Here is a 26,728-nt window from a genome sequence, read left to right on the forward strand (position 1 = left end):
TGAGATGGTGTGATGGTGAGGTGGTGTGATGGTGTGGTGGTGTGATGGTGTGGTGGTGTGATGGTGAGGTGGTGTGATGGTGAGATGGTGTGATGGTGAGATGGTGTGATGGTGAGGTGGTGTGATGGTGAGATGGTGTGATGGTGAGATGGTGTGATGGTGAGGTGGTGTGATGGTGAGGTGGCGTGATGGTGTGGTGGTGTGATGGTGAGGTGGTGTGATGGTGTGGTGGTGTGATGGTGAGGTGGTGTGATGGTGAGATGGTGTGATGGTGAGGTGGTGTGATGGTGTGGTGGTGTGATGGTGTGGTGGTGTGATGGTGAGGTGGTGTGATGGTGAGATGGTGTGATGGTGAGATGGTGTGATGGTGAGGTGGTGTGATGGTGAGATGGTGTGATGGTGAGATGGTGTGATGGTGAGGTGGTGTGATGGTGAGGTGGCGTGATGGTGAGGTGGTGTGATGGTGAGGTGGTGTGATGGTGAGGTGGTGTGATGGTGAGATGGTGTGATGGTGAGGTGGTGTGATGGTGTGGTGGTGTGATGGTGAGATGGTGTGATGGTGAGATGGTGTGATGGTGAGGTGGTGTGATGGTGAGGTGGTGTGATGGTGAGGTGGTGTGATGGTGAGGTGGTGTGATGGTGAGGTGGTGTGATGGTGTGGTGGTGTGATGGTGAGGTGGTGTGATGGTGAGGTGGTGTGATGGTGAGGTGGTGTGATGGTGAGGTGGTGTGATGGTGTGGTGGTGTGATGGTGAGGTGGTGTGATGGTGAGGTGGTGTGATGGTGAGGTGGTTGTGCCGCCTGTCTGCGCGGAGTCCGCGTGGATTGTTCGCCGGGTCTCTTTGGAGTTTGCTCGTCTAGAAAAAAGCACTCGCGTGTACATGATGTGGCTGCTACAATACATGTTTGCGTGGTGATGCTATCAGTCACTTCGGTGATGAATTGTCATTGTGTGTAGCCAGGTCACCTCTGAAAGCGAGCGCAAAGCTTAGTGCGCTTTACCTGGTGAATGCAATGGCTTAGTTGATGTGTATTTCTGGCCACCCCACCCCCTCGTGTCCCGAGCCGGCCTTCATCGCCAACAGCACTTGTCCCACCAGTCTGTTGAGGCTACACGGGGTATCTCTGTCTTTGTAGGCAGCGCCATTCCTTGTTCACCTTGGGGTGCGACAGAGATGTCCTCTGGCCCCAACACTATTTACATCTTTCTTAACCACGTAATTCGAGAAGCCTCCTATGGCTGTACCGGAGGAATTTCCATTTGGTACAGATACAAGAGGAGGCTGATTGATGACCGGGTGCGGTCTAGTGATGGCTCCCTATCGGTGAGCCATGTTATCTCTGCTGATGATCTGGTAATTGCTGCTCACTCTGAGGAGTTGGAGACCGCTGCCAAACCTGGAGCATGCGACTACGAATTGGGGACTTGCCAGCAGCCCAATCAATACAAAGCAACTTTGCTGGGTATTTTATGTAATCAAATTCTCCACCTTGTCCACTCTCCCCACGAGTGATGGGGGGCAGGTGTGGAGAGTTCGCACACCTGGGCAGTTTGGCAGCGGAGGTCTCACTGCGAATCAGTCGATCGGCATTATCTTTATTATCTTTTCATCAGCTGCGTGCCGCTGCGTGGAAGATTCCTCCCTGGGCTATCACTCTACGCGAAGCCCACATGCCCAGCCACGGCATGCCCAAACAGCTTCTGTTCGGCCGAATAGAGGGGGCTAAACGGGCTTGGCACAGGCTAAAAAAGAGATAGACTGGTACACGATTGGGTGGGTGACTGAGCGAGTGGGTGGTACGGGCTGTATGTTTTTGTAACTTTTTTCGCACCGTACGTAGCCAATCGTGATAATGGGATGTGCGCGGGTAGGACAACAAATTAAATACAAAAAGTAGTTGTAAAAAATCAGTTTTCAATCAAGATGTAAAAGCACATAGCTTCGGTGGCTTCCTAATATCGGAAGGGAGAGCGTTCCAGACGGCCGCAGAAGCGCATCTCAAAGTGCGATGCAGTGACCGTCTTTGTTCGACGGTTATACAAAAGCCGCTGCTGCGAGGATGAGCGGCGTTCGCGTGATGGTTTATGTTCCTTGACGCGATCAGCGAGTTGTCGTGGTTCATTTGTGGCGAACACTTTGTGTGTCATGAGTATTCGCCTGATGATGTGATGCCAAAGGATCTAAAGTTGAGTGGATTTTCCGATGACAGGTACCAGCGGTGTCAGGATCGGCCTCTATGGAGGAGGCTCGTGAAGGACGCTGCTGGGCAGTTGGAGGCAGTCGCCTTCAAAGGACAACGAAAGGCAGAGGAGCGATCCTCACAACAATAAGCGGAGCGCCGGGCGGCTAAACCCAGCCAGGTGGCACAGTGGGGAGCACAGGTGATGCGTCTGTCAGTCATCTCAATCAAGTGGGTCTATCCCGTGACCTGCCATCGAGCCTTCGACACTTCATGAGGCCTCAAAGTGCACCTAGCCTGGCACAAGCGCCGTGGTGACGTCACCGCCAATTAGGGGCGAGCAACCTCTGCTGTGTTTGTGTCTAGAGGGGAGCGGCGGCGCAGTGGTTAGCGCACCAATTCCCGCTCACGACCAATATCAGTGGCGAATTTTTGGACCGGTCATGGGCCTCCCTTAGGTCAACTCAGCGTTAAATGAGTACCTGGTGCGGTGTGTAAACATCAGCAATGGTGCTCGCTAACAGCACTTGCCCCAAAGGTCTGTTGAAGGCTACACGAGAGATCTTTGTCTTTTTGTGTCGGTGTATGTTGTTGGCATGTGGGTGTATTGTGTGTCTGTGAAAGCCTCAACTGTACAGGTATGGTGGGAATCTTTGTTTGAATGTGTGTGTATTGTGTATACAGTGCGTATCTTGTGATACACACACACACAGTGCCTACATTGCGTGTGCGGGCTTTGTCAATGTGGGTGAGTGTTGGGGAGCAGTAGTGTCGTGGTTCGCGTGCTGCACTCCGAACCCGGCGAGCTAAGTTCGATTCCCGTTCACGACAAAATTAATAGTGGCGAATATTTGAACCGATCCTGGGTCTCCCCTAAGTATACTCAGCCTCAAATTAGTACCTGGTGCGATGTGAACATTTCCACTTGGGAGACAAAGGCGGCCGGGCGTGGTGCTAGCCACCCACTCCCTGAGTGTGCCGTACCAACATTCATCGGTGCTCGCGAACAACACTTGCCCAAATGGCCCGCTCAGGCTATACTGGGGATGTGTTTGTCTCCGTCTCAATGTGTATGAGCGTTGAGATTGTTGTGACGAGTATTGTTAGCGAGCACCTATTAAGGCCGTCACTGCACATGGCATCAGGGGTAATGTGGTCAGAACCACGCCCCACACACAGCCTGTGAAATGCTACATGGGGTAATTAACTAATTATAGGATGGGACCTTTATCTTTGCTTTGTATGCGTCTGTGTGTATTGTGTATGTGTATTGCACGGCCGTGGTGCTAAGCGCCCCACCCCTCATAGGCGCGGTCTTAATAGGTGCTCACTAACACGACCTGCATCAACAGTCTGTGTAGATAGGTGAGCGTGTCGGTACGTTACGTGTGCAGTGTGTGTAGTGTGTGTCAGTTTGTGTCAGTGAGGTGTGTAAACATCGCCACTTGGGAGACAAAGGCGGGCGAGCGGGCGTGGGTGGCCACAATCTGTGTGATACGGGGCTCTTTGTCTCTATGCGTTGTGCGTGGTGTGTAGTGTGTAGTGAGTGTGTAGTGAGTGTGCACTGTGCGTGGTGTGTAGTGAGTGTGCATGATGTGTGGTGTGTAGTGTGTGTGGTGTGTAGTGTGTGTGGTGTGTAGTGTGTGTGGTGTGTAGTGTGTGTGGTGTGTAGTGTGTGTGCACTGTGCGTGGTGTGTAGTGAGTGTGCATGGTGTGTGGTGTGTAGTGTGTGTGGTATGTAGTGAGTGTGTGTGGTGTGTAGTGTGTGTGGTGTGTAGTGAGTGTGCGTGGTGTGTAGTGAGTGTGCGTGGTGTGTAGTGAGTGTGCACTGTGCGTGGTGTGTAGTGAGTGTGCATGGTGTGTGGTGTGTAGTGAGTGTGTGTGGTGTGTAGTGAGTGTGCGTGGTGTGTAGTGAGTGTTTACTCTGTGTGGTGTGTAGTGAGTGTGCACTGTGCGTGGTGTGTAGTGAGTGTGCGTGGTGTGTAGTGAGTGTGCACTGTGCGTGGTGTGTAGTGAGTGTGCATGGTGTGTGGTGTGTAGTGAGTGTGTGTGGTGTGTAGTGAGTGTGCGTGGTGTGTAGTGAGTGTGTACTGTGCGTGGTGTCTAGTGAGTGTGCACTTTGCGTGGTGTGTAGTGAGTGTGCATGGTGTGTGGTGTGTAGTGAGTGTGTGTGGTGTGTAGTGAGTGTGCACTCTGTGTGGTGTGTAGTGAGTGTGCACTGTGCGTGGTGTGTAGTGAGTGTGCATGGTGTGTAGTGAGTGTGTGTGGTGTGTAGTGAGTGTGTACTGTGCGTGGTGTGTAGTGAGTGTGCACTGTGCGTGGTGTGTAGTGAGTGTGCACTGTGCGTGGTGTGTAGTGAGTGTGCACTGTGTGTGGTGTGTAGTGAGTGTGCACTGTGTGTGGTGTGTAGTGAGTGTGCACTGTGTGTGGTGTGTAGTGAGTGTGTACTGTGCGTGGTGTGTAGTGAGTGTGCACTGTGCGTGGTGTGTAGTGAGTGTGCACTGTGCGTGGTGTGTAGTGAGTGTGCACTGTGTGTGGTGTGTAGTGAGTGTGCACTGTGTGTGGTGTGTAGTGAGTGTGCACTGTGCGTGGTGTGTAGTGAGTGTGCGTGGTGTGTAGTGAGTGTGCACTGTGCGTGGTGTGTAGTGAGTGTGCACTGTGTGTGGTGTGTAGTGAGTGTGCGTGGTGTGTAGTGAGTGTGCACTGTGTGTGGTGTGTAGTGAGTGTGTACTGTGCGTGGTGTGTAGTGAGTGTGCACTGTGCGTGGTGTGTAGTGAGTGTGCGTGGTGTGTAGTGAGTGTGCACTGTGCGTGGTGTGTAGTGAGTGTGCACTGTGCGTGGTGTGTAGTGAGTGTGCACTGTGTGTGGTGTGTAGTGAGTGTGCACTGTGTGTGGTGTGTAGTGAGTGTGCACTGTGCGTGGTGTGTAGTGAGTGTGCACTGTGTGTGGTGTGTAGTGAGTGTGTGTGGTATGTAGTGAGTGTGCGTGGTGTGTAGTGAGTGTGCACTGTGCGTGGGGTGTAGTGAGTGTGCACTGTGCGTGGTGTGTAGTGAGTGTGCACTGTGTGTGGTGTGTAGTGAGTGTGCACTGTGTGTGGTGTGTAGTGAGTGTGCGTGGTGTGTAGTAAGTGTGCGTGGTGTGTAGTGGGTATGCACTGTGCGTGGTGTGAGTTTGTTACAGGCACCGTGTAAGCCAGAAAACTAACCAATCAGCCTCCTCCACGTACACATATCGGTGTTAATACTTTTTTGTAACACATCCCATCATCCGGAATTGGTTATCAAGCGAGTCCGACTCTGCTGATGAGACACTAAACGTCGAAACCGGCCTCGAGTGCCGCTTGTGTTGAACCAATGCTGCCGACACCTGCTCTGCGGGAAGGCCGTGCGGCTGATGGGATGTGTCAAACAGACCTTGGGTTGTGTAGGTGGAGGGACACGTCCCGGAAGGAGACGCATGGTGTATCTGATTCATCTTGTTATTCAGGGGTACGTGTTGGGGTTTTCCCTGTGGGAGTGTCTCTGTGCGCGTGTCACGGCTCGCATCAGTGGCGAGTGGTACTGCGAGGCGGGTTTTTTTGGTCCTCCTCGTCCTCCTGCTAGGTCGACTCGGCCATAAACCGAGTCCCCCGCACTTTGTCAGCGTCGGTCTTGGAGTCTTGGCGAGACACGGATGGGAGCGAGACACGGGGGGGGGGGGGGGCTTCTGGTGGTGAGACACGGGGGGCTGGGGGGGGTGAGACACGGGGGGCTGGGGGGGGTGAGACAGGGGGGGCTGGGGGGGTGAGACACGGATGGGGAATGACCGTTCACTGCACAGCACCCCCCACCCTCGGGGGGGTGGGGGCGGGGCTGCCTCCCCCGCTATTGACCCCCCCAACCCCAACCCGTGCCCGTGCCGCGCCACCCGGCGCCCTGCCTCGCCCCGCTGCTGCCGCCGCTGCTGCTGCTGCGTCTCGCCTCTGGCCGCTGAATCAACTTGGTCCAGACGCTCTCGCTGCGCGTTGTCTGCAGCGAGCCGACCAACTTCGCCCCCCCCTCCTCGATTCCGCGCAACAATTGTACACGCGTTTCAGTGCCGGATCAAGCTAGTGCGAGGCCTGTAGCATGTGTTAAAAAGGGGCCTTGAATAAAAATAAAAACTTTATATTAAAACACAATTTTAACTTGCATATTAAAGTAATTTTATTTTTTTATTTGCTATACGGCCAGATAATATGACAAATCGCTAACCTTAAACACCCAGTCGTTCATAAAAGTTGAAGGCAGTATAGTACTATAGCAATAGAGCAAGTGCTCTGAATTGAAATATTTAAAGCATTTAGCGCGGGGGCCCTTGAAAGTGCGGGCCCGTAGCTGCTGCATGCGTAGCTACTTGTGCGACTAGGATAATCGGGCACTGACGTCTGTATTATTTTTGTGACACAAAGATCCCCCGTGTCGTCCTGACTTGGGCGGCAGGCGCTGTTAGCCAGCAGCCGATGGAGGCCGACACGGCACATGCTCGGAGGAGATGTGCCAGGACCGCTCGCCAAATCGCGATGTTTAAACGCCGCACAAATGACTACAAGCTACTCATTTGTGTACGAGGCACTCATTCGAGGCTGGTACTTATTTGAGGCTGAGTCGACCTAGGTGAGATCCAGAGATTCGTGTTGGCCGTGAGCGGGAATCGAACTTGGGTCGCCGGGTTCGTTGTGCAGCGCAATAACCAACTACACCACCGATCCACACACATCCCATCAGCCGCACTGCGTTTCTTTTGGGAGTGGAGCGTTTTAGTAGCGTTTTGCAACTCGTAGAGTGATATACCCTGCAAGTGGTTTTAATATTCAGTGCCTCATAAGCAGTCGGCCTTGCTTGAATCAACGTTGGGTCTTCGTTCAACACGACACTGCATAGTGCACAACACAACATAATCACGTGCGTCGCTGTGGAGGATATGAAATTAATAAGTAAATTGCTTCCTTAAGGTGTCTCTCCACATCAAACTTTTTTGTTATACATCCCACCAGCCACAGGATCTTGTGGGACGACACACCTGGTTTCATAGACACTGCAGACCACTCCAGACAGGCGACGGTGTACACTCATCGCTCCGAGCCTTCACGGAGCCGCTTGTGGCTGAACGCAAAACCACGTGGAGTTTGCGCGACATCCAACGTGCACCAATTCCCCGCCTGGGGCGAGTTCACAAACCTGGGCCCACAACACTCGACGCAACTTTTATTTCATACAGGGAGCATCGTTCATTTATAGCATATCACTATTTCCGATATGCCGCCACCACCATCTCCATCACGCTGGTATCACCTTTCTAATTATTATTGTGGGCCGCAGAGTAAACGCCACTGCAGCCGGCGCTTCTTCAGCGGAGGAACAGCGACACGACGCGAGCTCTCTCTCTCTGTTGAAGCCCTCTCGTTGTGGCCAGCAGCAGGACCTCCACATTAACATCGAGAACATCAACACCACATTGCGACTGCCATCGTAAGAGTCGAACGATTCCGCTCGCACGCTCAGCAGACTTGTGTACGGAAGCTCCCGTGACGCGTTCTTGCAGTGGGGGGTGATTGCTATGTTTTTTTCCCCCAATTAAGCAATTTGCGGTAATGATTCAGATATGACAGACTGTGTTGTTGTTGTCCTAGTGTGCTCCGAGGCTGTTGTCGTTGTTGTCTTGCTGTGGTCTGGGACTCTTGTTACTTTGCTGCCTTGTCCCAAGGTTGCATTTGCTGTTGAAAAATCGGCAGGAATTTATGTACTTTTTAAATTTTTACTTCTATACTTTATATTTGTTTGCAACTTGCATTCATATCGTCTTTTGTATTGTTTGGTGATGTAACTCGCTGACCCCCGTGCCGCTCCGGGACATCTGTGAAAAAGAGATCCATGGGATTCCTCCTCCTAAATACATTTGTAGACTCTGAGATATGGACCTTGATGATGCTGGCACGCAATGGCCTCCTGCTCTTGAAAGTGGCGTCACGGGACCGTTAACGTCAACTGTGGGCAAAGCAGACGGCGCCGCGCAGTAGTATTGTACGATACACACGGCAGTATTTACCAGGGCAGCCTGCCAGTTTTAATTTGCGAATCTCTGCAAAAACGCTACCTGAGCGCCATGTCACCACGATCATTCCCGTCTCCAATCTCGCCGATGCCTGTTTCAGTGTCTCCGTCACGCTGGTGTCTTGTCACGGGGGTGTCCGTCACGGGGGGTGTACGTGACGGGGGTGTCCATCACGGGGTGTAAGTGACGGGGGTGTCCGTCACGGGGTGTCTGCCACGGGGTGTCCATCACACGGGGTGTACATGACGGGGTGTACGTGACGGGGGTGTCCGTCACGGGGTGTCCGTCACGGGGTGTCCGTCACGGGGTGTACGTGACGGGGTGTCCATCACACGGGGTGTCCGTCATGGGGTGTACGCCACGGGGTGTCCGTCACGGGGTGTAAGTGACGGGGGTGTCCGTCACGGGGAGTCCGTCACGGGGTGTCCATCACACGGGGTGTACGTCACGGGGTGTCCGTCACGGGGTGTGCGTCACGGGGTGTAAGTGACAGAATGTCCGTCACGGGGTGTCCATCACGGGGGGTCCGTCACGGGGTGTAAGTGACGGGGTGTCCGTCACGGGGTGTTCATCACGGGGGGTCCGTCACGGTGTGTCCATCACGGGGTGTAAGTGACGGGGTGTCCGTCACGGGGTGTCCATCACACGGGGTGTCCGTCACGGGGTGTAAGTGACGGGGTGTACGTCACGGGGTGTCCGTCACACGGGGTGTCCGTCACGGGGTGTACGTCACGGGGTGTCCATCACGGGGTGTAAGTGACGGGGTGTACGTCACGGGGTGTCCGTCACACGGGGTGTCCGTCACGGGGTGTACGTCACGGGGTGTCCATCACAGGGTGTACGTGACGTGTCCATCACGGGGTGTACGTGACGGGATGTCCGCATTCCACCGGTCTGTTACTCTACTGGTGTATTACCCTGAGTCCACTTTAATGTCTGTAACTTAATATCTCTGAATAATTTGTCCGAGCAAACATTTTTTGCAAGTTTATTTTATTCAATACCGGTTGATGTTTGTGCACCGTGTCCAATGTAACTTCAATGCGGTCATCTCTGCTCTGCTATTTTCTTATTTTGATCTGAATCCTATTTGTTTAATAGTTGTACAGCACTTAAGTTTACGTTTTTAATTTTGCTATTGGTGACCCAAGTCACTCTTGCAAATGAGATTGACCGTGGTCTCTTGGGGTATATTTTGCTTTAAAAAATACACTTGGAAATTTACACCAGCGTATCTCTTACACCAATGTCTCTCTTACACCAGTACCTCCAGCGACAGGTTTCTTTTCCATCATTCACGTAAAGAGTCAATATTCCAGACAGCGTCCACTACCCGCGCCATCCGACATCGAACACCACCGCGGCCCGGCGGGCTCTCGCAAAGACGTAGTGGGTTATGGGGGGCCTCTTCCCCCCCCCCCCACCTCACCCCCACTGCACTAGAGGGAGAAGCCCTTGGAGGCGAGGTCCCGGCGCGCCTCCCCGATCTGCGTCGCCAGCTCCTTGGCCGCGTCGGGGCAGTCGCCGAACGTTGCCAAGCCGATCCCCACGGACGCCAGCGAGTAGCAGCCGAGCAGCACCAGCGCGTAGGCCGGCAGGGGCACCAGGACGGCCCGCACGGGCACGGGCAGCGCCGGCCCCGCCACCAGCAGAGCCGCCCAAAGGCCGAGTAGGGAGGCCGCGCGCAGCGCAAAGCGGGACAGGCGGGTCATGGCGGCCTGCGTGCCGGAGGGCCTGCCGGAGGGCCTGCCGGAGGGCACGGGGGGAGGGCACGGGGGACAGTGGAGGTGACGTGGACAGCAGCATCAGCGAGAGTGAGCAGAACAGGCAGCATCGTCAGCACGCCGAGCGTGAGAATGATCACCATCATCGTCAACAAAAGCATTACCATCAATCACCATAGACTCAGTCACTCAGCACTGCACCATAGACTCAGTCACTCAGCACTGCACCATAGATTCAACACTGCACGTCGACTCAGCACTGCCCCTGTACATGAAGCAGTCCCCCTCCTTAGCCTCCCCTCTTCTCTATAGCCCATTCCCTCCCCTCCGTCCGTCCCCTACAGCCCGTCCGTGACCCCACGTGCCCTCTTCTTGTTACGGTCACTCCTTCCTCGGCCCTTGCCACTGCCCTTGCCATCTAAAGCATTCGATTTTTGTAACTGCTTTTAATACCGATGTCATAGAGCGCCTTGAACTAATAGCCCTCTTTAAATGTAAAAATAAGTAAAATCAGCATCATCAGCAGCATCTTTATCATCCACATTATGCGCAACGCTATCAACGTCACCATCGTCAATCATCGTCGTCGTAAGCATGGCCATCAAGATGCTCATTATCACCCATCACCATCAGCCCTCCTCCAGTGTCGCCGAGGCAATGCACGCTCGCCCACAAGGACGTGTGGCTGATGTGGGATGTGTCAAATCTCGTTTGTTGTTTGAAGGGACAGATGTGGCTGCTTTGGCATCCTGGAAACTCAACCCCAGGAATTGTGAGTTCCTAAAACCCCAATCCCGACGATACCCAGATCCTGAATCCATCAAACTCGCATCCCGAGACTGCGAATCCCTGGAACATGGATCTCTGAGCCCTGGATCACAGGAACAAGGATCTCTGCGAGCCCTGGATCACAGGAACAAGGATCTCTGGGCCCTGGATCACAGGAACAAGGATCTCTGAGCCCTGGATCACAGGAACAAGGATCTCTGGGCCCTGGATCACAGGAACAAGGATCTCTGGGCCCTGGATCACAGGAACAAGGATCTCTGCGAGCCCTGGATCACAGGAACAAGGATCTCTGGGCCCTGGATCACAGGAACAAGGATCTCTGGGCCCTGGATCACAGGAACCTGGATCTCTGGGCCCTGGATCACAGGAACAAGGATCTCTGGGCCCTGGATCACAGGAACAAGGATCTCTGGGCCCTGGATCACAGGAACAAGGATCTCTGGGCCCTGGATCACAGGAACAAGGATCTCTGAGCCCTGGATCACAGGAACAAGGATCTCTGGGCCCTGGATCACAGGAACAAGGATCTCTGAGCCCTGGATCACAGGAACAAGGATCTCTGGGCCCTGGATCACAGGAACATGGATCTCTGGGCCCTGGATCACAGGAACAAGGATCTCTGAGCCCTGGATCACAGGAACAAGGATCTCTGGGCCCTGGATCACAGGAACAAGGATCTCTGGGCCCTGGATCACAGGAACAAGGATCTCTGAGCCCTGGATCACAGGAACAAGGATCTCTGGGCCCTGGATCACAGGAACAAGGATCTCTGGGCCCTGGATCACAGGAACAAGGATCTCTGGGCCCTGGATCACAGGAACAAGGATCTCTGAGCCCTGGATCACAGGAACAAGGATCTCTGGGCCCTGGATCACAGGAACAAGGATCTCTGAGCCCTGGATCACAGGAACAAGGATCTCTGAGCCCTGGATCACAGGAACATGGATCTCTGAGCCCTGGATCACAGGAACAAGGATCTCTGGGCCCTGGATCACAGGAACAAGGATCTCTGGGCCCTGGATCACAGGAACAAGGATCTTTGGATTCTTGGATCGCAACCCCTGAACACAGTCTCTCGATCCCAACAAAGCACATGCGGGACCCGGAGCCCTGTCACCTGAAGCCCTAGAACCTGGGAGCTGGAGACTGAAACCTGACAACTTGTTGTCCTGCAAGCCGACTCCATGCAATCTGCATTTCCTCAACTCTGGAGCCCTGAAACGCGAATACGTGGAACCCTGAGTACCAAGAGACCTGGAACCTGGAGCCTGGAGCCTGGACCCTGACTACGTGGAGCCCGAGAATGTAGATTACCTGGAGCCCGGAGCCCTGGAGGGTTAAATACGTGGAGCCCGGAGCGTGGAGCCCTGGAGCCCTGGAGCCTGACTGTGAAGAGCCCGAAGCGCTTGGAGCGAGGAGGAGGAGGAGGGTTGCGTGGGGGGGGCCGCCGCCGCCTCCGTCTCCCGCTTCCGCAGTCGCGGCCGACGAAACGAGGCCCCGGAGTGACGTCACGCGGCGCGCTCCGTTGTTTATGACGATGACGTCATCGTCCCGCTCGTCAAACCCTGGCTCGCGATGACGTCACCAGGGCAGCGCGACGGGCTTTGTTTTTACGACGGCGTCATCTCGATCATCATCAACCTGCCCGCCTCTCCACCAACCGAACGTTCGACGACGTCATCGCGTCGTGTTTACATCTCCGTTGACGTTGCACGAGCGGCGTGACGTCGCGCCGCAGTTTTTCCCGCGCGTGTTCGGCGAACGTCACGCGCGACGTCATCGACCGTTTATGAAAACCGCGTGGGCGACGTCATCCGTCGAGACCAACAACATATTTGTGACGTCACGCCACGGCCGCTTCTGCTCGCTGGCGGCGTCTTCCACGTCCCGGCGCCGCGTCCCGCGCGAACCGCCCCGCGGAGCCCCGTGCCGGTTGGCAGCGGTTCCACGGATCGAGGTACCCACCCCCTCCACCCCCCCCCCTGGGGGTGCGCGCACTGCAGCGCAGAGAGGCCTCTGCAGTCCCCGCCAACTTGGGTCCCCTGTGCGTGAGAGGGGTCCGCGCAGAGGGAGGGAGGGAGGGGGTCTCTGTGTGCAGGAGTTGGGTTGCCTGCACAGAGGGGGTCTTGCACAGGGCCCCCCCCCCCCCCCCGGGCAGCGGTGACGTGGTGGTTATCTCACGGCCCATATCGGTGGCGAACATCTGAACCGGTCCTGGGCCTCCCCTAGGTCGATTCGGCCTTAATTTAGAACCTCGTGCGGTGTTTAAACATTAGCAGTGGAGATACAAAGGCGGCCGGGCGTGGTTGCTGGCCACCCACCCACCGCGTGTGCCACGCCAGCGGCCTGCTACACGCGACCAGCACTTGCCCAAAAAGTCTGTCAAAGCTATACGGGGATATTTGTCTATGTGTGTGCCTGTGTGTGTGTCTGTGTTACTGTGTGTCTGTGTCTCTGTGTCACTGTGTGTGTCTCTGTGTCTCTGTGTCACTGTGTCTGTGTGTCTGTATCAATGTGCTGAGGGGAGGGTGGCGTTTGTGCACAGACTGCCCTACATGACATCATAACAACAGTCTGGACCACTGGATGGGTTCCGCAGGACTGGAAGGATGCTCTGGTGGTCCCCCTCTTTAAGAAGGGGGACCGCACAGACTGTAACAACGACAGGGGCATCTCACTTCTCAGTGTGCCGGGAAAGGTCCTGGCAAGGATTATTCAACACCGTCTTGCCAGGCACGCTGAGAGGCTTGCGGAGCCCCAATGCGGTTTCAGGAAGGGGCGGTCCTGCGCAGATGCCATATTTCTATCCGTTTGCTACAGCAGAGGTGTAGGGAATTCCAACAAGACCTACATCTCTGCTTTATTGACCTGATCAAGGCCTATGATACCATCAGTAGGCCTGGGCTCTGGGTTCTTCGTGCTTTCGGAGTCCCTGACCTGCTGCTCCCTATCATTAAGGACCTTCATGATGGTGAGCGGGCCCGGGTAAAACTACGTGGCCGGGAGTCAGAGCCATTCCCTGTACACCTTGGGGTGCGACAGGGATGTCCTCTGGCTCCAACATTATTCAACATCTATTTCGACCACGTAGTTCGTGAAACCTTCAGTAGCTGTACCGGAGGAATTTCCATCTGGTACAGATACAATGGGAGGCTGATCGATGCCCTGGTGCGGTCAAGGGATGGCTCCCTATTGGTCAACTACGTTATGTATGCCGACGACCTGGTAATTGCGACTCACTCAGAGGAGGAGTTGGAGGCGCTGCTGCTGAAACTGGAGTGTGCCACTAAGGTGGGGCCTTACCATCAGCCCTACCAAAACGAAGCACCGGCCTGGGTATTTTGTACCATCAGGCACTCCACCCCCACAACTCCCAATCGGTGATGGGGCAGTTGTGGAGAGAGTGGAGAGTTTCCCATACTTGGGCAGTGTGCTCATGACCGGCTCCGGTTTAACAGCGGAGGTCTCACTCCGAATCAGTCGAGCGGCATTATCTTTTCATCGGTTGCGTAACGCTGTGTGGGAGCTACCTGGTCTATCACTCCGCACGAAGCTTCAGCTCTTCTCGCCCACGGTCATTCCCTGCCTTCTCTACGCTTGCAAAACGTGGACACCCCTAATGGAACATCTTCGCCGGTTAGAAACATTTAGGCTGGCCTGCCTACGATCCATCCTGGGTTTAACCAGGCTGGATTGTGTGAGGAGCTCACAAATCCTTGAAAGATGTGGACAAAGTCCCATCGGTGAGCTCCTCCGGCAGGCAAGGCTGCGTTGGCTGGGTCATGTAGCCCGCATGCCCAGCCACCGCATGCCTAAACAGCTTTTGTTCGGCCGGATCGAGGGGGCTAAACGGGCGCGGCACGGGCTAGAGAAGAGATGGAGTGATGTAGTGCAGGAGGACGTGGAGCTGAGTGGACTTGCCGATGACTGGCAAGATCGGCCTCTGTGGAGGAGGCTCGTGAAGGACGCTGCTTGGCAGTTGGAGACAGTCGCCCTCCAACAACAACAGAGGGCGGAGGAGCGACGCTCACAACAACGAGCGGAGCACCGTGTGGCTAAAGCACAGCAAGTTGGCACAGTAGGGGGCACAGGCGGTGCATCAGCCAGTCATCTCAGTCAGTCGACCCATGGCATCTGGGTCTACCTCGTGACCTCCTGCCAGTGGGGGTTCGACACTTCACGTGGCCTCAAGGTGCACATAGCCTGGCACAAGCGTCTTGGTGACATCACCGCCACTTAGTGGCGAATAGCGGTTGTTGTGTGTCTTTGTCTCTATGTGTCTGTATTAGTGGCAGCCATGAGGCCGAGTTAGGTCCGGCACACCTGTACTGTGCCACACCTGTACTGTGTGTGTGTGTCACACCTGTACTGTGTGTGTGTGTCACACCTGTACTGTGTGTGTGTGTCACACCTGTACTGTGTGTGTGTCTCACCTGTACTGTGCCACACCTGTACTGTGTCACCAGTACAGTGTGTGTGTGTGTCACACCTGTACTGTGCCACACCTGTACTGTGTCACACCTGTACCGTGTGTGTGTGTCACACCTGTACCGTGTGTGTGTCACACCTGTACCGTGTGTGTGTGTTACACCTGTACTGTGTCACACCTGTACCGTGTGTGTGTGTGCCGCTGCCTCGCGCGGCTCGGGTGCACCTCCCGATTAGCACGGTTGGCTATGTACGATGCAAAAGAAGTCTAACGCACACACACAGGTGGATGATGTTGGGCTGGCGTGGGGCTCTGGACGAGGGCGGCTTTGACGATGGAGAGGGGCCAATGGGATCGGAGCACTCCTCGTCGGACGATAGCGACAAGGATCACGACGAGGTGAGCGCTACACACGCTGTCGCACTATACACGTGGGGCAACAATTATCTGAACCGGTCCTAGGCCTCCTCTAAGTTGACTCGCCACTGGGGAGACAAAGGCAGCTGGGCGTGATGGTGGCCACCCAACCTCTCGTGCACCTTGCCGGCTTTCATAGGTGCACGCGAGGAGCACTTGCCCTAACAGTGTGTCACGGGCTATAGCGGGGGGATCTTTGTCTTTGTGCGTGCAGCATGAGGAGCGGCTCATCGTGGTGGGGATCTGCGCCATGGCGAAGAAGTCGCACTCGCGGCCCATGGCGGAGATCCTGGCGCGCCTGCGCATGTTCCCCTACCTGAGCGTGAGCATCTTCCCCGAGGACACGATCCTGCACGCGCGTGTCGCCGAGTGGCCGCCCTGCCACGTGCTCATCTCCTTCCACTCTAAGGGTACGCACGCACCCACACCCACGCACGCACCCACACCCGCGCACGCACCCACGCACGCACCCACACCCACGCACGCACACGCACGCACCCACACGCACGCACGCACACGCATGCACCCACGCACCCACGCGCCCACGCACGCACCCACACCCACGCACGTGCCTGCACGCACGCACCCACGCCCACGCACCCACGCCCACGCACCCACGCCCACGCACGCACCCACACCCACGCACGTGCCTGCACGCACGCACGCGCGCGCACGCACGCACCAACTGAAAGATCCCCCGCATAGCCTCAGCAGAGTGTTGGGGCGTGCGCTCTCGGCGAGTAGCACCTGTGAAGGCCGGTACGGCACACGAGCGGTTGCGTGGTCAGCGCCGCGCCCGGAGCAGGACGGCGCCCTTCGGCCAGGCTGACGCGGAGCTTCGGCCGCGTGTCCCGCAGGCTTCCCGCTGGACAAGGCGGTCGCGTACAGCAAGCTGCGCAAGCCCTTTGTCATCAACGACCTCAACATGCAGTACCACATCCAGGACCGGTGAGCGCCCGCATGGCCGGGCCCTCTCCACCCCGCGCCAACACTCACCCATTCAATCACATGCCCGCCTATCCTCTCACTCGCCGATTCGCCAATGCACTCAATCACGCACCAACTCACAGAATCGCTATCCAGGTGAAATCTCTCACCTGCCCATCCACTCATTCTCCTGGTCACCCACTCACTCTCTCACCCACTCACTCTATCACCCACTCACTCTATCACCCACTCGCTCGCTCACCGACTCGCTCACTCACCCCCCAGCGTACCCTCTCATTCACCAACTCGCCAATGCACTCGTACCAACTCACCCAATCGGTATCCAGGTGAAATAACCCCGCCGGCTGGATAAACGGAGAATGAAGCCGCATGTCGACGCGTGGGCCGCCGTGAGCGTGCGCGGCTGGATGTGTTTGTGGCGATCGGCGGTTCGCCCGTGCGCAGGAGGGAGGTGTACCGGATCTTGCGAGCGGAGGGGATCGAGTTGCCGCGCTACGCCATCCTCAACCGCAACCCGGACCACCCTGACGGTGAGCGTCCCCCGCGAGGCCGCGGCGCGGCGGCCTGAGGCCCCACGCCAGGGCAGAACCGCCAAGGGCCGGGAACGGGACCGATGGTTCGGCGGCACACGAAGGCGGACAGGAGCTCGCGCGGCCTTATCCACACCGCCAGCTCAATGGAACTGAGCGTTGTGACCGGGTTGCCATTTGGAAACGCCGACTCAGAAAGTTGAGAGAATGTGGCCGTCCCGAGGTGGGGGGGGGGCTTGCAATAGCAGTGAACGTTGATGACTGGGCTGTACTGATGAGTCCTAAAGATGATGAAACCGGTCTCCACTCGTGTCTTTGTGTCTCTGCTGCTTGGGACGGCCTCGTTTTCTCAACTCCTTCAAGTGGTTGTTTGAAAGATAAAATGGCCACACGATCAGTTCTTTGAGCGAGTGCTCTGGGCAGGGCTGAGTGAGAGCTTTGTACACGCCACGCTGCACACCTTTGTGTGTCGCCCAAATCTACCGCTGCCTTGCTACTTGCTATCTAAGCGACAAAATAACAATGCAGATATTTCGCCTCCGTCCCACCTCTGTCCCTCTGCATGAAAAAAACTCTTTTTTACACATCCCATCAGCCTGATAGGAGTGCATACATTCAGCAGCATTGGTTCAACAAGCAAAACTTGGAGCGGTTTCGACATGCAGTGTCTCATCAGTATCGTCGTCCATCGCTCGGACCATTGCTGGTGACTTTACCAGATGCTTACAGTGTGTGGGGTTGGAGCCGTGTGCTCTGCACAACACCGAAGGGCACCGTGCTCGTGTCTCCATATGTCGAGGCGCTCTTCTCCGGGCCACTGACCGCTGCGTACCGACGCGGGGCGAGGGCCGCGTCCCGCGTTTCGCTGAACCTCAACGCCGTCTCTACCCCCCCCCCACCCACCGCCGTCCGTCCGTCCGGCCGGGCCTCCCGGGCTGCAGCCTGCGACCTGGTGGAGGGGGAGGACCACGTGGAGATCAACGGAGACGTCTTCCAGAAGCCGTTTGTGGAGAAGCCGGTGTGCGCCGAGGATCACAACGTCTACATCTACTACCCCACGTCGGCCGGCGGCGGCAGCCAACGCCTCTTCCGCAAGGCGAGTTGTCCCGGGGAGAGTCCTCGCCGAGTCTCAAGACGTCGTGTTTTAAGAGGGTCCTGCCAAGTGCGCCTTTGCCATCGTGATCGAGCCAGGAGAATGCGCGTTGGAACAGAGCGCCGCCGGCATCGCCGTGCCAAATTCTGCAAAGTTTGGCAAGCGCCACGAGAGGTTCCGGACGCACGCTCCGTGCCGCAACGCCGGCACACGCGTTGGTCACGCATTGCCTCCTCTCCGGGGTGATACCAGGACAGGGCAGGCCACCTCCTACCCCTGTGCTATGCGGCAATTGTCTGCATGTGTGCGTGTGTGTGTGTGCGCGTGTGTGTGCGCGACGTGTGTTGAGTGTGGGTAGCGGTAGCGTAGTGGTTAGCGCCGCACTGCGCTACGAACCCAGTAACTCGCTCATGGCCAACATCAAATGACGATTAAATGAACTGGTCCTGGGTTTCCCTTAGGTCGACTCGGCCTCAAATGAGTACCTGGTGCGGTATGCAAACATTGCCACTTGGGAGACAAAGGCGGCCTGGCGAGGTATTGGCCACCCTTGAAGGCTTTCATAGGTGCTCGCTAACGGCACTTGCCCCAAACAACGTGTATGGGATGCACGAGGAGAGCTTTATCTTTGTGCGTGTTGGCAGATTGGCAGCCGGAGCAGCGTGTATTACCCGGAGAGCAACGTGCGCAAGACAGGCTCGTACTTGTACGAGGAGTTTATGCCAACCGATGGCACCGACGTGAAGGTAATCGGCGCTCGTGGTGGGTTTGGCGTGCGTGTCTGTGTGTACGTGTGTGTGTGTGTGTGTCTATGTGTGTGTGTGTACGTGTGCGTGTGTGTGTGTTTATGTGTGCGCGTGGGGAGCGGTGGTGCAGTGGTGAGTATCCTGCGCCAAGAACTCGGTGACCCAAGTTCAATTCCCGCTCACAGCCAACACCAGTGACGAATATCTGAACCGGTGCTGGGCCTCCCCTAGGTACACTCAGGCTTAAATGATAACCTGGTGCGGTGTGCAAGCATCAGCACTGAGGAGAAAATGGCAGCCGGGACTGGTGCTGACCGCACATTTCTTTGCGTGCCGTTTCGGCCTTAAAAGGTGCTCGCTAACAGCACTTGCCCCAAGAGTCGGCTAACGGCTACATGGGGGATCTTTGTCTTTGGAGAGGGATATAGCCCACATGCCCAGGCAGCCTCTGTTTGCCGGTGATTGGCACCAGTGGTGTCAAGATCGACCTCTGTGAAGGAAGCTCGTGAAGGATGCTACTGGGCAGTGGCAGGCTCGGTGCACAGTGAGGCTACTGGGCAGTCCAGCAACTCTAGGCAGCATTTTCCCAGAGGAGCGACCCTCACAACAATGGGCAGAGCGCCGGATGGCTAAAACGCAGAGAAGTGGCACAGCTGGGAGCACAGGTGATGCATCTGCCAGTCATCTCAGTCAACCTGGGTCTTTTCCGTGACCACCTGCCAGCAGGGAGAGCCTCCCACGCTTCATGTGATGGCCTCAAAGTGCACCTAGCCTGGCACAAGGGCCGGTGGAGTGACGTCACGGCCACGGAGTGACGAACGCCGGTTGCCGTTGTCGACGATGTTGCGAGCGCGTGCGATTGCGCCCCCCTCCGTGCCGGCCCAGGTGTACACGGTGGGGCCGGACTACGCGCACGCGGAGGCGCGCAAGTCGCCGGCGCTCGACGGGAAGGTGGAGCGCGACGCCGAGGGCAAGGAGGTGCGCTACCCGGTCATCCTCAACGCCCGCGAGAAGCTCATCGCCCGCAAAGTGTGCCTCGCCTTCAAGGTACGAGCCCCGACTCGCCCACTTGTTTGCCCCCCCCCTGCCCACCTCCCCGGCCCAGCGGAGCTAAGATCGACCTTTGTGGAGGATGCTTGTGGAGGAGGCTTGTGGAGGAGGCTCGTGGAGGAGGCTGCCGGGCAGTGGCGGGCTCGGAGCACTTTGAGGCAGTTGGATGCCCGAGCTACTATTTTCCCGCTAGGGGCGGCAGCAGTCAATGCGCACCTGTGGAATTGAGCGGCGAGCGCGCTCCCACCTGGCCGCAGCACCTTGGGTCTCTCGCAGTCGCTCCGATTCCGCTGGCTTACCCTGGGGGAGCCTCGCCGAGTCTCAGGACTCTTTCACTAAAACGATATTGTTACTATTTGAAGGCCCACTGAGCTACGTAGCTCTTTTTCAGAGACGACCTGGCTATCACAAATGATAGCTCAACAACGTGGCTCCTCATGTTGACATTTATAGCAGCCACATACTCTAAACGCTTTTTGATTCTAAATGTGGAGGGAAAAACCGGAGGACACGCACACAAATCCAATGCGACCACGGGGAGAACATGCAAACTCCAAATATACAGCAGGCGTCAGGGTTGGGATCGCACCCACGACCTCCTGTATGCCATTCATTCTAGGCAAGGTAGTCAACATCTCGGCAAAGTGGCGGGTCCTGCCAAGTTTTTGCCGTAGCGGGGGGGGCGATGTTGCTGGTGCTGCTTTGTGTGATCTCGATGGAAATTTATTTGCAGGTGATTTTTTCACCATTGGGGTGTTTGTGGCTGATACCGGTGTGTGTGGATTTTAGCTGTGAGACGGAACAGGGGGAGAACATACAACCCCTACTCACACACACTCGCACACTCACTCTGTAGAACAGGGGGAGAACATACAACCCCTACTCACACACACTCTCACACTCACTCTGTAGAACAGGGGGAGAACATACAACCCCTACTCACACACACTCGCACACTCACTCTGTAGAACAGGGGAAGAACTGTGAACTCCACACAGAAAGGCGGTGCCCAAGTTGGGAGTCACACCCAGGGCCTGCTTCTTGCTGCCAGGCACGAGAGTCACCGCGCCGCTCTCTCGTGAGTCGGATCGTTCTCTCCAGCCTCGTGTGATCGGTGGTGCTGTGCCCGTGTCCCCCCGTGTCTCCCCGTGTCCCCCCATGACCCCATGTGTGTCCCCGCCCCTGTGCGTCCCCGCGCGTCCCCCTCTTTTCTCCGTGTCCTTTTTGCGCAGCAAACGGTGTGCGGGTTCGACCTGCTGCGAGCGAACGGGCACTCGTACGTGTGCGACGTTAACGGCTTCAGCTTCGTCAAGAACTCCATGAAGTACTATGATGACTGCGCCAAGATCTTGGGGTGAGCGCGACACGGTGCGGCATAATGTAGTACAACACAGCGGAGTGCAGTACAACGCATCCTGGTGCAGCGTAGCGTAGTACAACACAGCAGAGTGCAGTACAGCAAAGCCTTGTGCAGTGCAGCATAGCGTAGCATAGTACAACACAGGAGAGTTGCAGTGCAGCGTTATTGCTTGAGTGTGTGTGCGTACATGTGTGTGTGTCTCTGTGCTTTATTGTATTCGTGTGTTGGTGAGCGGTGGCGCAGGGGTGAGCGCGCTGCCCAACGAACCCGGCCACCCGAGTTTGATTCCCACTCTGGGCCAGCACTGGCGATGATTATCTGAACCAGTCCTGGGCCTCCAATAAGGTTGACTCGGTTCTAAATGAATACCTGGTGCGGTGTGTGAACGTGCGCCGTGCCGGCCTTCATAGGCGCTCCTCGCCAACAGCACTTTCCTCAGCAGCCCGTGTAAGCCGCACCGGGGGGATCTTTGTCTTTGTGTCTACAGGAACCTCATGATGCGGGAGTTGGCCCCACAGTTCCAGATCCCGTGGTCGGTTCCCCTGGAGGCCGAGGACATCCCCATCGTCCCCACCACCGCCGGCACCATGTACGGTGCCTACTCACTCGCACAAAGATTCAGAAAAAGGTCCCCCCCTATAGGCTCAACAGGCCGTTGGGGCAAGTGCTGATAGCGAGCAGCACCTATGAAGGCGGGTACGGCACACGAGGTGGTGGGCGGTCATCACCACTCTCTGCTGCCTTTGTCTCCCCAGTGTTGATGTTTACACACCGCACCAGGTACTCATTTAAAGCTGAGTCGACCTAGGGGAAGCCCAGCACCAGTTAAAATTATTGTCACTGGTGTTGGTCATGAGCGGGAATCTAACTCGGGTTGTCGGGTTCATATCGCAGTGCGCTAACCGCGACACGACCGCTCCCCATACTTACACTTGCACAACAACAACAACCACGAAGTGGTGGTGACGTCACCATGGCGCTTGTGCCAGGCTGTACTTTAAGGCCATCACGTGAAGTGTGGATGGCTCGCTGCTGGCAGGAGGCCATGGAATAGACTGAGGTGCCATGGGTTGACTCATTGAGATGACTGGCAGATGCACCACCTGTGCCCCCTACTGTGCCAGCTTCCTGCCTTTTACCCATCTGGCGCTCCGCTCGTTGTTGTGAGCGTCGCTCCTCTGCCCTCCATTGTTGCTGGATGGCGACTGCCTCCAACTGCCGAGTAGCGTCCTTCACGAGCCTCCTCCACAGAGGCCGATCTTTACACCGCTGGTGCCGGTCATCGGCAAGTCCACTCAGCTCCACATCCTCCTGTATCGCAGCAACCCCTCTGTTCTTCAACCCGCGCCGTGCCCGTTTAGCCCCCTCTATCTAGCCAAACAGGAGCTGCTTGGGCGAGCGGTATCTGGGCCTGTGGGCTACATGACCTCGCCAATGCAGTCTCTCCTGTGGGAGGAGCTCGCTGATTGGACGGCGTCCAGATATCTCACCGACACACGCACACAGTCGTCGTTGTGGTTGTTGCACGAACGTGTGGCGGCGATGCGCGCAGGATGGAGCTGCGCTGCGTGATTGCCGTGATCCGGCACGGAGACCGCACCCCCAAGCAGAAGATGAAGATGGAAGTGAGACACCAGAGGTGAGAGGATGCGGCCAGCAAACCCACGGGTCGTTCGTTCATCCCTCCGCACGCACACAAATGCACAGCAGTGACGTCACAATCACTTGCTGTGTTTGTGTCCACGTGTGTGCAGGGCCTACACATTCATTGGACTATTTGATATCTTATTTGAGGGGAGCGGTCGTGTGGCAGTTAGCGCACCGCGCTACGAACCGACTTTGATTCCCGCTGATGTTCACCACTCGTGACGATTATCTGAACCGGTCCCGTGCCTCCCCTAGGTCGACTCAGCCTCAAATGAGTACCTGATACAATGTGTAAACATTGCCAAAAGAGAGAAAAAGATGGCCGGGCATGGTGCTGGCCACCGACTCCCTCGTGTGCCTTGCCAGCCTTCATAGGTGCTCGCTAGCAGCACTTGCCCCAAGGATCTGTTAGGCTATAGGGGGATCTTTGTCGTTGTGTGTTGCAGATATTTTGATCTCTTTGACAAGTACGGGGGCTACGCGAGCGGCAAGATCAAACTCAAGCAGCCCAAGCAGCTCCAGGCCCGCACCTACCCGCCTCCTACCCGCCTCCTACCCGCCTCCTATCCCCCACCTACCCGCCTCCTACCCGCCTCCTACCCGCCTCCTACCCGCCTCCTACCCGCCTCCTACCCGCCTCCTACCCGCCTCCTACCCGCCTCCTACCCGCCTCCTACCCGCCTCCTATCCCCCACCTACCCGCCTCCTACCCGCCTCCTACCCGCCTCCTACCCGCCTCCTACCCGCCTCCTACCCGCCTCCTACCCGCCTCCTATCCCCCACCTACCCGCCTCCTACCCGCCTCCTACCCGCCTCCTACCCGCCTCCTACCCGCCTCCTACCCGCCTCCTACCCGCCTCCTACCCGCCTCCTATCCCCCACCTACCCGCCTCCTACCCGCCTCCTACCCGCCTCCTACCCGCCTCCTACCCGCCTCCTACCCGCCTCCTACCCGCCTCCTACCCGCCTCCTACCCGCCTCCTACCCGCCTCCTACCCGCCTCCTACCCGCCTCCTACCCGCCTCCTACCCGCCTCCTATCCCCCACCTACCCGCCTCCTACCCGCCTCCTACCCGCCTCCTACCCGCCTCCTACCCGCCTCCTACCCGCCTCCTACCCGCCTCCTACCCGCCTCCTACCCGCCTCCTACCCGCCTCCTATCCCCCACCTACCCGCCTCCTACCCGCCTCCTACCCGCCTCCTACCCGCCTCCTACCCGCCTCCTACCCGCCTCCTACCCGCCTCCTACCCGCCTCCTACCCGCCTCCTACCCGCCTCCTACCCGCCTCCTACCCGCCTCCTACCCGCCTCCTACCCGCCTCCTACCCGCCTCCTACCCGCCTCCTACCCGCCTCCTACCCGCCTCCTACCCGCCTCCTACCCGCCTCCTATCCCCCACCTACCCGCCTCCTACCCGCCTCCTACCCGCCTCCTACCCGCCTCCTACCCGCCTCCTACCCGCCTCCTACCCGCCTCCTATCCCCCACCTACCCGCCTCCTACCCGCCTCCTACCCGCCTCCTACCCGCCTCCTACCCGCCTCCTACCCGCCTCCTACCCGCCTCCTACCCGCCTCCTATCCCCCACCTACCCGCCTCCTACCCGCCTCCTACCCGCCTCCTACCCGCCTCCTACCCGCCTCCTACCCGCCTCCTACCCGCCTCCTACCCGCCTCCTACCCGCCTCCTACCCGCCTCCTACCCGCCTCCTACCCGCCTCCTACCCGCCTCCTACCCGCCTCCTACCCGCCTCCTATCCCCCACCTACCCGCCTCCTACCCGCCTCCTACCCGCCTCCTACCCGCCTCCTACCCGCCTCCTACCCGCCTCCTACCCGCCTCCTACCCGCCTCCTACCCGCCTCCTACCCGCCTCCTACCCGCCTCCTATCCCCCACCTACCCGCCTCCTACCCGCCTCCTACCCGCCTCCTACCCGCCTCCTACCCGCCTCCTACCCGCCTCCTACCCGCCTCCTACCCGCCTCCTACCCGCCTCCTACCCGCCTCCTACCCGCCTCCTACCCGCCTCCTACCCGCTTCCTACCCGCCTCCTACCCGCCTCCTACCCGCCTCCTACCCGCCTCCTACCCGCCTCCTACCCGCCTCCTACCCGCCTCCTATCCCCCACCTACCCGCCTCCTACCCGCCTCCTACCCGCCTCCTACCCGCCTCCTACCCGCCTCCTACCCGCCTCCTACCCGCCTCCTACCCGCCTCCTACCCGCCTCCTACCCGCCTCCTACCCGCCTCCTACCCGCCTCCTATCCCCCACCTACCCGCCTCCTACCCGCCTCCTACCCGCCTCCTACCCGCCTCCTACCCGCCTCCTACCCGCCTCCTACCCGCCTCCTACCCGCCTCCTACCCGCCTCCTACCCGCCTCCTACCCGCCTCCTACCCGCCTCCTACCCGCCTCCTATCCCCCACCTACCCACTTCCACCCACTCACTCGCACACTCATCCACTCAGTCACTCGCCCGCCCGCTCGCTCGCTCACCTACTCGCTCACCCACTCACTCACCCGCTGACCCACTCATTCACCCACTCGCTTGCTCACTTATCCACTTGCTCACTCGCTCACCCACACATCGCTCACTCGCTCACCCACTCGCCCACTTGCTTGCCCACTCACTCGGTCTATCGCTCACTCGTCCATTCACTCACCCACTCGTTTGCTCACCCACTCGCTTGCAGTGCGCTAATCACTGTGCCCCCTCACTCTTGCACGCACGCGTGTGCACGGCACGCACGCACACGCAGGAGGTGCTGGACATTGCCAGGGAGCTGCTGCAGGAGCTGGGACAGAACCACGACTCGGAGATTGAGGAGAGCAAAGCCAAGCTGGAGCAGATGAAGGCCGTGCTCGAGATGTGAGGCCTCGCGTCCCATTGCCGCGAATGTAAAGTTCCTGGTCACCGCTCAGCTCTGGCTCGGCCGTCTTAACGCTCACGGCTCAGTACGTCGAGCGTCTCTTTTCCTTCCAAAGACCGCGTGAGCGAGCGGCTCAGTACGTTGAGCGTCTCTCTTCCTTCCAAAGACCGCGTGAGCAAGCGGCTCAGCCGTGGCTCGGGCTCGAGGAAATCCTGAGCGTGGGCCGGGACCGTGCTCGGAGCTGGCTCAAGTTAAACGCGGCTTTGAGACGGTGGCTCACTTTTGAGTGGGTAACGTCCTGATTATGAAGGCCGGTGCGTGCTGCGTGCGTGCACGTGTGTGTGTGCGTGTGTACCTAATGTAAACATCGCCACTAGAGATACAAAGGCGGCTGGGCGTGGTACTGGCTACTCACCCCCTTGAATGCCGTGCTGGCCTTCATAGGTGCCTACTAACAGCACTTGCCCCAACAGTCTTTTAAGTATATATGGGGGATCTTTGTCTTTGTAGGTATGGCCACTTCTCGGGAATCAACCGCAAGGTGCAGCTCACCTACCTGCCCCAGGGCCGGCATCGCCGCTCAAGCGAGGAGGAGGGTGCGTGCGTGCGCACTGCAAACACACAACAACAACAGCAGCAGCAGCATTTCCCGTTCGTAATTAAGTGGCAGTGACGTTACCACAGAGCCTGTGCCAGGCCAGGTGCATTTTGAGGCCGTCACGTGAAGGCTCACTCCTGACAGGAGGTCACAGGACAGACCCAGGTGCGATGGGTTGAGTGACTGAGATGACGAGCAGATGCACCAGCTGTGCTGCCTGCTGTGCCACCCGGCGCTCCGCTCGCTGTTGTGAGCATGGCTCCTCCGTCTTCCGTTGC

The 26,728-nt window shown here is 57.6% G+C and overlaps 2 protein-coding genes across 2 annotated transcripts in view; one reads left to right on the plus strand and one right to left on the minus strand.

Moving 5' to 3' along the window:
* Positions 1–8,240: 8,240 nt before the first annotated feature.
* DPM3 (dolichyl-phosphate mannosyltransferase subunit 3, regulatory) lies at positions 8,241–12,444 on the minus strand. The gene is made up of 2 exons (XM_078612459.1): positions 12,081–12,444; positions 8,241–9,999 (listed from the first exon to the last, which is right to left on the minus strand). Exon 2 carries the CDS (start codon positions 9,963–9,965, stop codon positions 9,693–9,695), a length of 273 nt encoding a protein of 90 aa, XP_078468585.1. The 5' UTR covers positions 9,966–9,999; positions 12,081–12,444; the 3' UTR covers positions 8,241–9,692.
* Positions 12,316–26,728, plus strand: part of LOC144731423 (inositol hexakisphosphate and diphosphoinositol-pentakisphosphate kinase 2-like) — a 31,407-nt gene continuing 16,994 nt past the window's right edge. The window contains 15 exon segments of the mRNA XM_078612447.1: positions 12,316–12,677; positions 12,679–12,723; positions 15,480–15,594; positions 15,827–16,022; positions 16,470–16,560; positions 17,005–17,090; positions 18,032–18,186; positions 18,828–18,929; positions 19,815–19,976; positions 21,212–21,333; positions 21,827–21,928; positions 22,892–22,978; positions 23,433–23,508; positions 25,742–25,851; positions 26,363–26,448. Coding sequence (XP_078468573.1) covers positions 12,556–12,677; positions 12,679–12,723; positions 15,480–15,594; positions 15,827–16,022; positions 16,470–16,560; positions 17,005–17,090; positions 18,032–18,186; positions 18,828–18,929; positions 19,815–19,976; positions 21,212–21,333; positions 21,827–21,928; positions 22,892–22,978; positions 23,433–23,508; positions 25,742–25,851; positions 26,363–26,448 — 1,657 coding nt within the window. The 5' untranslated portion in view covers positions 12,316–12,555.

The sequence above is a fragment of the Lampetra planeri genome, chromosome 39, assembly GCF_965212315.1.
Source record: "Lampetra planeri chromosome 39, kcLamPlan1.2.h2, whole genome shotgun sequence".
Lineage (NCBI taxonomy): Eukaryota > Metazoa > Chordata > Hyperoartia > Petromyzontiformes > Petromyzontidae > Lampetra > Lampetra planeri.

What these genes read in the sequence shown, in the direction of transcription:
- DPM3 (XM_078612459.1), bottom strand. Translation starts at nt 9,965, where the DNA reads ATGACCCGCCTGTCCCGCTTTGCGCTGCGCGCGGCCTCCCTACTCGGC.